We start from the raw sequence: 13,070 nt of genomic DNA on the forward strand, positions 1-13,070 counted from the left end.
TTAAACATTTAACATGGCCTTGTGTCATGTTCCATTCACATATCAAGTGAAGAATTTCATCTGTGAATATGGAACCTAATCTAGTACTTGAGCAAATTTCTGCCTTAAAATTATAATTTCAATTCAAATAAATATATTTGAGGATTGATCTAGATCCATGTAGGTTTTTCTAATACGTATTCAATAATATTTGGAAAATCTGTTGGCAGTATAATTAAGTTATATTGCCTGGCATATCCTGAAATCAAAATGTAACTGGTGTTGCAAGAGCAACTCAAACCAAATGTACTATCACTAACACTCATAACATCACAATGAAGCCTACATTTGAAACTTTTTGTTTTTGGTGCCACTTTGAAGCAAAAAAACTCTCAAACTAGGGTCAATATTATATATCTGTTTTCAATGTAAAGATTGTCTTGTAGCTCAGATTTGTGCAACAAATTTCACAACACATGCCAGTGATAATAAACCTGATTTTGATTAGGCAGCATGTATTAAACTTACAAAAGGGCAAATCATGTTTCCATACTTGCCCCATTATTTTTAATACAGATCAACAGAAGTATCTAGTTAGACTGCAATCAAGACAATAAACAAAACTTACTGAATAAATTAAAAATAAAATTATTATTTATTCTTTGGATGGTAACTCAACAAAAATACAACCGTAAACATTCTGACCTGGGTTGATTGAATTAAAAACCACAAAATAACAGAAATCGAAGTTTTTTTTTAAACAAACATCAATATTATGGACTAAAATCTTATTCTAGCAAAGACAAATTGAAAGTACAAATTAAAAATTGATTCAACCCAGAGAATGTTAGAAACATTCAGTGGGTCAGGCAGTATTGGTGGAAAGAAAAACTGCATTTATGTTTCAGGATAAGGACTCTTCATCAGAATGAAGGACTGTCTGACGCACTGAGTGTTCCCAACATATTTTCTTTTTGTGTTTATTTTAGATTTCCTTCACCTTTGGATTTTATTATTTTCATAATATAGGACTTGTTTCATAGATAAGTGGAGCTTTTGAGTACAGTACAGCGAAAAAAAAACACCGGAAATTTAGATCATTCTATTGAACTTAATATTTATATTAGTATCTTAAAGCAGAGAAAGCAAACTGGCAAATTCTGACAGCTATGTCATCTTTCGTGTACCTTTATTTTAGTTCTAAGTCTTGTCAGTGGTTGTTTCTGACTTGCTGGATTGCCACATTTGAAATTTAGAAGAGCAGTTTCTTGCACTGCACCACATTATTGATAGTTTTTCAATCAAAACACCAAGATTATAATAAACTTTATACATGCCCCAAAGAAATTCACTGCATAAAACAAACACAAAAGTATGGCTCCCACTAGCTTATTGTCAGCATTACGGATCTCAGCTTTGCTTACTCAATGTTAACAACTCAAAGTGAACTGCCATACAGCATAATAACTAAACATTTCACTTTTTAGGTATTCATTTATAAAATGTCAGCAATGATGGCAAGGCAGTAATTAATTGTCTCTACCAGTCATCTTATTACGTCCAATTTTACCCATATGGTAATGCACAGCAATTTTACAATAGCAACAATGGAGGAGTTAAAACGATGTACTCCTTAGATCAGGTGATGTTCCAATCTACTTTATCATTCTGTCCTTTGCAGGTTTGGGTTGTGTTGTTCGAAGGCTTCCAATATATGTGAACAATGCAACTATGACATGTGGCTGGTCAGAAGGGATAATGATGTATATCCTTGAGAGAGATTTAATACAGCACTAGATTTCTTACTCGATACCATTGTGGAAAGATGGCTAGAAACTCAGTCACTTAATTTAATTGATTACCATAAGCTCTAAGTTAGCCAAGGATAACATTTTAAATGGTCTAATAAATATTTGCAATGGCAATTATATTAATCAAGAGCTAATTAAAATGCAATGTAATTTAATGAATTTCAATGGGTACTATCCATTAACACATGTAAGCTGATATTTCTGATAACAGAATTATATTCAGTAAGTACCTACATTATTAATATTTTGAATACTAATACCTTAACAACTTTAACAATGTAAAATGCATTTCAATTGTAGATCTGTTAACTTAAGAACTACAAAATTATGAATTTCATACATAGAACTAATTTTAATAAACTATGCCAATGATAAAATGTAAATATTTCCAAAGAAATCAGAAATATTCAACATCTAAATGGCAGTAGCATGAATTACTGTTATGAGTGATGAACAGACCTGATGGAAATGGGGTGCAGAGTTAACCATTCCCAACCCCCTTCCTGAGAACCACAAACTATTGCTGTTGCTATGCTGCTCATGAGAGAGAGAGATAAAGCCCAGGCAAGAACATCTGCTACAGATAAGAGGGGGAGAGAGACTGTTGATTTACTGTATTTTGACTCTTCCTGGATTATTTACCTTCCACTACAAGGACTTTACTTTGCTCGTTAACATTCCTCAGGAGATAGCAGGAGTGGCCTGATTTGATGGACACGGTCATTCAGGGTTGATGGATAGCTGAGACCCCGTGAGTGGGGATAAAAGACAGGTCTGGAGAGACACCCTTCAGACACACCAGTGGATACTGACTGAGTGTTGGGAACCCACAGAAAGGTGGGAGTTTCGGAGACCGAACCAGGAGATCGGTCAGTAAAGCTCACAGTGTTACAGCAGGGCCGGTGGGGACTTGTGTGTGTGTCCACTCATGCCAGAGTGACGAGTCCACCACAGAAGAACGAACTAGCTGAAGAACAGAGGGGTAATAGCTGAATGACCACAATGATACGATGGATTAAGAAAGCCACAAAAGGTTTGCCTGCCGCAGCTGTTGCTGTTACATCTCGCTCGCTCTCTCTCTCTCCCCAATGATTTCAATACAACCATAACCACTCAGCATTTATGAACTGAACTCTATACTTTCCTATGACAATTCATACACTTTTAGGTTTATTACTGCTAACTTGTTTTATATGTATATTTGTATTTTTGGTATTGTATTGTGTAGTTTACTAATAAACACCTTTAGTTTGGTACCACCAGACTCCAACGGATTCTTCTTTCTCTGCTGGTCAAATACCCAGTTATGGGGTACGTAACATTACATTATCAATTTAGCTTGCAGGTGCATTCTGATAATGTACAGAAACAACCTCAATAGTGTCAAAGGACACAGGAACTGGCCCTTCACCCTCCCTCTAGATATGAAAGATCTAAATTCTCTGCAATCCTGCGTTGGGAAATGATCCTTTTGAACTGACTAACAATTCTCTCACGAATTTTGGCACAAAGGGGTGAGCCATGACCCATCCTTGCTTGCAAAGACTGAGCCTTTGATGGACTCTACTTTTATACCCAGTCATGATACCTCACCTGCTACCAATTAGCCTGCTTAATGTGGAGTCTTCCAAACTGGTGTTACTTGAATATTCTGTGCACTTTTCAATCTTATTTTAACTCTGTCCCAACTTTTGTTGAGTGTGTTGCAGCCATCAAATTCTAAATTTGTGTATATTTACAAAATACAATTAGGTTGGTCAGTAAAACTATTGAAAATCTTTTCTTTGTACTTTTGTCAGTTAAATAAAGGTTCACATGAATTAACATATCACAGATTTTTGTTTTTATTGCATTTTGGAAAATACCCCAACTTTTCTGGAAATGGGGTTTGTACAATTCAAGCATTTGCCTAAATGCTACTCAAATGTTGTGAGGGTTTCCACGATGCATTTGTCTCCTGGGTGAAAATTCCTCCTTAGATCCCCTCTAAATCTCTTACCCTTTACCCTGAACCCTATCCTCTAGTTTTTACACACTCTTCTAAGGGGAAAATTTCCCTACCATCTGTTATATCCATGCTCGTCAGAATTCTGATTCCCTCAGGATGGTGAAAATGATTATGTATAATGATTATTATACATAATGTAAGACAGAGTTCAAATGATTTGTATGAAATATTATACTTATGGTCTCATTAAATAAATGTCTCATTTCTCTCTCGAAAGGGTTCTCATCCTTGAGGCATCAGATATAAATGTGATGGCTAGTGTATATTAATATAGTTTTGGTTGATGTATCCACTTGTGTTACCATTGTAGTACAAACTATTGTAGCCTCGAGTGCCCAAAATAACTTCCCTCAAGCTTCACAAGATTCCCACACTAAATGAGAGGTTAGAAAGACTTGGATTGTTTTCATTACAGTGTCGGAGTCTGGGGGAGAGCCTTGACAATTTATACACTATGAGAGACTAGATAGAGTCTATTTCCCAAGGTAGAAATATCAAATACTAGATAGCATAGCTTTAAGATGCGAGGAGAGACACTTAAGGGAGATACAGTGCATTGGGCAAGTTTTTTTCAGCATTGAGTCCTTAGTGCCTGGAAAATGCCAGGAGTAAGGCGGAAGCAGACATGATAGTGGCATTTATAAGGCATTTAGATGGACACACAAACACAAAAGGAATGGAAAGATATGGATCATGTATAAGCAGATAGGATTAGTTTCATTTGGTATCATGGTTGGTCCGGACACCATGGGCTGAAAGAAAGGTTCCTGTGCTGTACAGTTCTATGTAACTATGGAGTAGCGAGATGGCGGTGTTAACATTTTCCTTAATCCCAGTTTAAATATCCCATCAAATTATACATTTTTGGTAAAATATGAAACATTATATTTCAAATTTATTGAAATTTACAGCAACACGCATCTTCAAATTCTCATCTGTAATTTAAATCTAATTTTATTGAGCATTAAATGACATTTAAGGTGCTCTCAATGATATCTTAATGAAACATTCAAAACTGTCATAATGTTCACTTATTGCACTCAAAGTGCAATATTATGAAATGACGATAATATGAGATGGGAGTTTAATCTGCATGAAACTGTCAAAATAACCTGAACAATTTTCTTAAGCAATTAAAAATAGTGCAAAGGAAGGCACAAAAGCGACTCTCCCGATCGAGAACTACGATTTAATATTCCCACTCATCTGTTTTCATGTCTAGGTAATTAAGAATATTCTGTGCAAACTTCACTGCTTGTTTTCTGGCAACCTTAGCACCGTCATTCCCTTGGGTTTCCACAGCATCAAGTGCTAGAAGTTGTTTTGTGAGCATTTCTTCCAGTCTAACATAACTCTTGTCAGTTCTAGCTCCATCAAAAGACAGGGCTTGCCTCTGAAATTCGGACAAGTGACTTAGGACCTCCCATATAGCCTTCAGTGACGGATGTTCATCTTCCAGCTGTTCCGTCATGTTATCTCTCTTTTCAAGAAACTCCTTCAGGTCAAGATAAGCGATCACAGCCTGCACGTCAACTACAGATCTTCTCCTAGCTTCACGGATACATGGATTTTTGTCAATGTCTATTTGATCCAATTCTGTGAGAAGACTTTGCAGTTCAGTATGTGGTTTGAAATGCAAATCAGAGGCATTTTCCTGTTGCAACAGCTGATGTTTCAATTGTGTTGTCTTCAGACGTATTTCTTCTATACGTTTGATAGACTGATTCTGAGTTAAGTCATAACGTCCTGAAGACTCTCCCTCGGATTCCATCTCCAAATGTTCCAGTAAGCAATTGATCTCATGCACCACACGTTTCCTGTAGTTTCTTACTTCCGAGTGTCCAGCCACATCTATTGCATCCAATTGCATTAACAAACCAGTGAGGACTCGGGATAGGTGTGCACAATTTTCCATGGCATTTAGGCTCAGTAACAGGCCAATTACATCACACCTTGCTTTGCTAACTTCAAGTAAAACAGAATTGATCTTAGAAACAGAAGGATGTGTATTTGTGGATAGAGGTAAACTTAATGCTTGCCGACCAATGCAGTTTTCAATGATATCCTGGACAGCACAAATTCTTGTTAGTGCTCGATATCTGGCTTTCCTCAAACCAATTTTCCCTCCTGTTTTTACCTGAGTTAACTGAAAAATTATTTCTTGGATCTGATCAGCAAACTCTTCAGTTATCAATCCCCCAGCAGAAGTTAATTCACTGGTAACCAGCCGCTGTGCATCACTAAAGACATTTTCCACTCTTAGCCGTGATGGGTGAGTTGCAGCTTGCTCCAGCTCTTTCAATAGCTCCTCCACAGTTTTTATGGCATTTTTGCGACCATACTGAATTTCTGACTTGCTGTCTGTATCTACTGCATCTAACTCAAATAGCAACTTGGTCAACAAGCTCTCCAACTGCTTATATTCTTTATCAGCCTGTGTACCACTGAATGATGATACAAGTCGTTTAGCTTCTTGTACTTCCTTCTGAATTTCTTGAACCTTAATCAAAGATGGATGTTGTTGACCCATGTCCATATTTTCCTTTTCATTAATGAATCACAGCAATTTGAAAATTGAATGAAAATATGGTCAGCATGTCACTTCTTGGCAGCAGATCGCAACTTTAATTCTAGAGGCAATAATAAATATTGTTAGCACGGTTGATATTTTATACCAGTTGAAACCAAGCTCTGTAGTGAGCTTGCGACTAACTGCAAAATCCACCTCATAGATGAAAATGAAACTGTAAGGCTTTCACTGATTATTAATCAGCTTTATCTGCTTGGAGATTATGCTTCACAAACATAATAACTTTAATAAAAATTGAAGTATTGCTTGCATTAAAATATTATTAAGCTTAAGTTAAGTTTAGACAAGTTTAAACAGAAGGAGGCGCCATGGCTGCATAGTGGTAAGCACGATGCTACTACAGCTCGGGGCATCAGAGTTCTGAGTTCAGTTCTGGTGTTTTCTGTTTTGTACGCTAAAACCCTTGGGTTTTCTCCCACAGTCCAAAAATGTATCAGTTAGTAGATTAATTGGTCATTATAAATTGTCCTATGATTAAGCTAGGGTTAAATAGGTGGGTTGCTGGGTGGTACGGCTTGTTGATCCAAAGAGCCTGTGCCGCACCCTCTAAATAAATAAAATTAATGACCTTAACACTTGCATACATCTACAGTTGGACCTCCTTATCCGCGAGGAATTGGTTCCGGGACCCCTCACGGATACCAAAAAAATGCAGATGCTCAAGTCCCTTATTCAACCTCAAAAAAATACAGCTACAGATGCTGTGGATCAAAGAATACGTACACAACGCTGGAACCTGCTGAGTTCTTCCAGCGTTGTGTACGTATTCCTTATTCAACCTGTCTCATTGCGGTGGACCTTAGGATCCAGCGGAACCCCAGATCTTATTTAACCTGTTTCAGTGCAGTGGACATTAGGACCAGGCGGCACAGCTCTGAATCCGCAGTGTTTCTGTTCACGAAAATAATCACAATCACTATTGAAAATTAAGTGGAAATAATAAAGCGATCGGAAAGAGGTGAAACGCCATTGGTCATTGGAAAAGCGTTAGGCTATGTCGGTCAACGATCAGAACAATTTGAAAGGATAAAGTGAGAAAGGCACTGCCCCGATGAAAGCTACAATTACTACTAAGCAACGCAGTAGTTTAATTATTGGGTTTTGGGTTTTTGATCCTCCCGGCGCTGAAACATACGTTCTTAAGTGTTTTATACTCACAGAAAGGTAAAATATATACTATATACTAAGACAAACGTTTGACTAACTGACACTAATACCAGATGTATCTGTTCCAACTTACTTAGTAAGAGAACTTACAGTCGATCCCGATCCACGATAACCCACGCACATCCTCCCGTATACTTTAAATCATCTCTAGATTACTTATATTACCTAGTACAATGTAAATGCTATGTAATATAGTTATCATACTGCATCGTTTAGGGAATAATGACAAGAAAAAAAAGTCTGTACATGCTCAAACAACAAGTGCTGGAAGAGCACTTCCGGGTTTTCTCGATTCGCGGTTGGTTGAATTCGCACATGTGGAATTTGCATATAAGGAGGGCCGAATGTACTCTCTACTACCAAGTAACTGCTAATAAACTACTAAATGCCAGCAACAGGCAGATTGAGGCTGTTCTGAGTCAATAACTTCCTTTCCTAGTTTCAAAGTTCTATTTCAAAAACTAAATGTTAAATTTGTGCAGAACATCAGTTCAATGATACATCGAACTATTGCGCAATAACTATGGTATCCACAAATTAAAAGGACACTGAGATGTAAAGGGCTGTAAAAAAAACTTACATAAATGATGTTCAAATTGATATATATATATTATAAATAAACCAGGAAAGATTGAATGGAGCTTTTTACTGTAAATCAACTGACCCAATCCCTTGATCTATTTATGTAGCTCTATTTGCCTGCCTGCTCCTGCTTCTATTTCTATGAATACATAACATATTCCTCATTGATCCCTTTGATTCCTCACGGTAACGACCTACAGCTTTTATTTGTTATGTATTTATATTCTCAGTTGGCCAAGACTTTGTAAGGACACGTCAGTAGTCCTGCAAATAACTGACATCAACTTAGTACAAATGCAGAAGTACCCCAGCTGCAGGGAGTTGTTATAGTTGCTTTCCCTTGTAACATCGTTTGTATTTTTGAATTCCTCAGAGTTTGGCAAAGAAACATGAAGGTGAAAGCACTTCCAACCGCAGTGTCGTTTCTGTACAAACTCTGCAAAGTTGAATCTGATGAAGGGAAAAAACACAATTTTTTTTTAAATCAGAAAATTTTAAGTTCTGACAGCTACTTATGTCCTGGGATGTGGATTAAACTTAAAAGCTCTGTTGTGTTGTAGATTGGCTTATATAGGTGGCTCACTGTTGATAGTAAATTTTGGGCCATTAACTTTCAGTAATGTCAATCTACTTAGAAATGTCTTTTATTTTCCTAAATACTGTATCACCCTTCTCTCTCTAATCTCCAACAGAAACGACTAATATAGAATTGTAGCAGACAATTGAAAAAAAATTGTAAGACAATATTTGATTTTTCTGGTAACTAAATCAATGGCAATGAAGCTAATTAGGACAGCCTGAATCACATTACCAGGTGAAATTAATCACGTGGGATTTAAAAACTGGGACAATCTTGTCCTGTATTGCTGAGTATCATATTAGCAATGCTACATGACACTAGTCGTGATACATTTACTTATTTAGATTCAGAATTTACAGCACCTCATACACAAAAAAGGATGCAGGAAAGTCTATAAAAGAATGCTCAGACTTACAGACTTGCAATGTCAAAACAAGGGAACTTTAAGCAAATCCTAATAAAAAGATTTATTCTAGAGTGAAGATGCATTGAATTCTAACAAGAATTCATGCAAATGAAATGTAACAACAGTAGATAGTTCAGGTTGCTAAGCAATTTTGATATCATTAGACCAATTGTTTCACTGATGAAGTCATAATAAAACAAAAGCCCTGTAAATAATAAGTTAAAATGGTGTCATGTGTTTTAGTACTTCCTTTAAATTTCTCTTTTCTAATTAAGAGCTTTTCTTCATTTGAATCAAAAAGACAAATAGGAAATAGTTTCAATGTCAATGCAAAGAATTACAAAGCCTGATAGTCAAATAAGTGAAATTTTCATTTCTCTCTTTTGAGGGAAAGAAATTAATCTGTATGTATGTATTATTCCAAGTCCAGCCAAAAATAAGCTAACCAGATGATAAATCAGTTGGAGGTTTTGATTACTATTTCTCTGAGTTTTAAGAACTTTGACCAAATTGAAAATGGTAGGCTTTCTTGTTCCTGTTACTATATTCTGAAAAAAAAAGGGAAATATTGTCTGACAAATGAGTTTATATTTGTGCTTATCCAATGAAAATGCCTTAATTTCCTCACTCTCTTTTGGACTGCTGGACGCAACAATGAAATATGCATTTTCTTTTGTTGCTGACAATCAAATTTCCATTTACATAGGAGGGAAATTGAAATCTATGAACGCACCTACATGGAGTCCTGCCACAAGAAAGCAGCATCCATTATCAAAGGCCCCCACCCATCCAAGCTGTGCTCTCTTCTCATTGGGGGCATCAAGGAGGAGGTAGAGGAGCCATAGGTCCCACACCACCAGGTTCAGAAACAGTTATTATCCTTCAACCACCAGGCTACTGAACCAGCATGGATAACTTCACTCACCTCAACACTATTCCTCAGCCTACTGTATGGCATCACTTTCAAGGACTCTACAACTCATTTTCACAGTATTATTTATCCATTATAATTATTATATTTGCACATTGGTCACAGACTTGGTGTAGTTTTTCCTTTATTCTACTGTAAATGCCTACAAGAAAATGAATCTCAATGTAGTATGTGGTGACACAAATTTACTAATATACTTACTTTGACTTGGCTTTGACCTAGACCTGTAAAACAGTACAGTATTTTGACATCTTCCCTCGTCACTAACGTTCACTTGATTTCTATGAACATCTAAAAAGTTCAGAATTTCATTTAGTGCATGTTGTCTCAAGGAAAGTTAATAGACACTATTTTCTTGTTCTGAAAAGAACTGACAATAGCTGCAGTAGTTCCTGCCAGTTGAGGAATTGTGGGGGTTTGTGCTTGAATCATGATCACCTTTTGGAACATGGCAGGCAAGGTGCTTCTGAAGTTTACTGCACTTGTTTTGCCACATTCCCAAGCCAAGCAACCCATTTTCCCAAGTATTTTCCTGTCTGCCATCCTCTTACATGGCCAATATTTCACCTCTTTGTTTTCAGTTATTCTCATTTCTCAGAATATGAATACTCTTAGAAAGACCAGTAGTTATTCCTGATTAGCGAGGTGATTCCTTGAAGCGCTGCCGCCTTTCTGGTGAAGTTACTCCTACTAATCTGTTCGGGAGGGGCCAAGTCAAGTTTAATATCATTTAACTATATACAAGTATATAACATGTATAGAAATGAGACTTTTTTTCGAACCAGGGTGTAAAGTACATAACACACAATAACATGAAGGTAAGGATAAAATCTACAGATGAATCACACATAAAAAACAAACTAAAGTGCATTAATATTAAATATTGTAAGGTATGGAACAGATTAACTAGTGGCACTTCAAATACAATGCGGCAGGGAATTCTGAAGCCTAATGGCCTTGGGGGAAGAAACTGTTTCTCATTCTGACTGTTCTTGTTTTTATGCATTAGAGTCTCCTGCCTGATGGTAGAAAGTAAAGAAGGTGCTGAATGGATGGGTGGGATCCTTAGTAATAGTAAGGGCCCTGTGTACACAGTGTTCCTAATAATTGTCCCTGATGGATGGTAGGGAGACCCCATGATCTTCTCAGCTGTTCTCAGAGTCCTGTGCAGTAACCAGTACCAATGATTGGCCAGCAATCTACTTCCAAATGAGAATAGGGTGTAAAATGGATGGGGAACCAGCAGGTGGTGGTGTTCCCTTACATCTGTTGTCCTTGCCTTTCTCAGTGGCAGAGGTAATGGATGATGGATTTGCGGGGGAGGGGGGGCGGTTTGGTCACAGTAGCCCAGGCAGATAACAATAGTGTTATTTGTTAATGGCGTATAAATAGCTAATAGTTAATGGCTACTGTGTGTCAAGGCAGATAATAGTGTTATTTGTTAATGGTGTACAAATAGCTAATAGTTAATGGCTACTGCGTGTCTGCGTGTTCAGAATAAATGTTTAATCTGGTGATTAAGGTTACATTATGTAGGCTGTTCTATTCTGGATGACACTGAGTTTCTAAACAATTCTTGGAGCTGCATACACCCAGGCGAGAATGGACAGTATTTAATTAAGCTGTTCATTCGTACCCTGTAAATAATGGAAAGGCTTATCAACAACAGGAGGCACTTCACTCCCAGAACACCCAGCCTGTGATCTGTTCTTACACCACAGTATGGCTGGTTCTGTTGAAATTCTCATCAACTAGTGACCCCCATGTTAATGATAGGGGACTCAGCAATGGAAATACCATCAAATACTCTCACTTATTGGGAGATGATTTTTTATAATGCAAATGTTACTTCTCACTGTACCAGCAGAAACATTAATCTTGCATCTAAACTGTCAATCTCAGTTAACGGTAAACACACAGAGAGAAAATGTTGACAATACATCGCAAACTTTCACGCAGCAATTGTGCAAAGAGAAACACTGAAGGTCTTGAGTCCTGTTGAGGAGTCACTGACCTTTTGTAAACTTGATTTCTCTCTTCACAGATGTTGCAAACAGGTTGCATATTTCCAATATTTCCTATTTTCTTTTCTGATTTCCTTTTGCTTCCTATTAGAAATTGCTACATTCCACTAACACCACCTGTCATCCTGAAATCAATATAGAAATGCTCTCATCATCATTCACCATCAGGACATGCCATTGGCTGTGATCTAGCCTTCTTAATCTCTCCTCAAAATATAAAACCCTATATTCCAGGAACCAATCTATATCCAGTCATGGTTACAGTCTCTAGAATCAGGGCCCATAGTCTCAAATAAGGGATTCAGAATAGAAATAAGAAATCGTCTCTTCATCTTAAGGGTAGTGAATCTTTGGAATTTTATAACCAAGAGAGCTATACAGAAATTTAATTTCACCCCATGTAATCCAAACTTGGTTCGAGACACCAAACCGTCACACAGCATTCAAGGTCAGCGTGGATTAAGATAGCTGTAAATCGCTACGCTTGGGAGGGGTGGACACGATTTTTTTCCACAGTATTCTATTCCAAATTGGTTCAATTATTTTGCCTGATCTAAGCTAGGATATATCCACAGACTCAGGAGCAGGTGCTGCGGGTCCGCTGCCCATAACTTCCATGGGGTTTAAAAGGTATTTAACCAGAACTAGGATATGAAAAGGTCACAAATGTCGAGTGGACACGGCCACGGTCTGCTGGCGAGTCATGGTCGAGCAGCGGCTACCTGTCTCACTCCTCACCCCGGTTGACAAGATAACGCAGCCCAGACCTAGATTAACCCAGAACCGCTCCCACTACCATTAAATTCTACAATTAAAATAAACCTTCCACTTCCACCGAAAGCAGACAGCTTGGGCCGCACAATCCGTCCACGGAGCCGGACAACACTCAACACTCACTCACCAGCCATAGCCGCACCTGAGCGGCAGACGCCTGAGGAGTTTCGTCGCACAACAGGAACACGTTCCTTTACGACAGGAAATGCCGCACTGCC

At 37.7% G+C, this 13,070-nt stretch overlaps 1 protein-coding gene across 4 annotated transcripts; it reads right to left on the reverse strand.

The window, feature by feature from the left end:
- Positions 1-615: 615 nt before the first annotated feature.
- Positions 616-13,044, reverse strand: bag5 (BCL2 associated athanogene 5). Of its 4 annotated transcripts, none has more exons than XM_073039743.1 (2): positions 12,980-13,044; positions 616-6,428 (listed from the first exon to the last, which is right to left on the reverse strand). In XM_073039743.1, the coding sequence occupies exon 2, from the start codon at positions 6,332-6,334 to the stop codon at positions 4,988-4,990; it is 1,347 nt and encodes a 448-aa protein (XP_072895844.1). In that variant the 5' UTR covers positions 6,335-6,428; positions 12,980-13,044; the 3' UTR covers positions 616-4,987. The 4 variants fall into 4 exon arrangements, with proteins under 4 accessions (XP_072895844.1, XP_072895846.1, XP_072895845.1 ...); XM_073039745.1 differs by lacking the exon at positions 12,980-13,044 and adding an exon at positions 12,901-12,952; XM_073039744.1 differs by lacking the exon at positions 12,980-13,044 and adding an exon at positions 12,069-12,214.
- Between the last annotated feature and the right edge of the window lie 26 nt (positions 13,045-13,070).

This window comes from Hemitrygon akajei, chromosome 3 (assembly GCF_048418815.1).
Source record: "Hemitrygon akajei chromosome 3, sHemAka1.3, whole genome shotgun sequence".
NCBI classification, from domain to species: Eukaryota; Metazoa; Chordata; class Chondrichthyes; order Myliobatiformes; family Dasyatidae; genus Hemitrygon; species Hemitrygon akajei.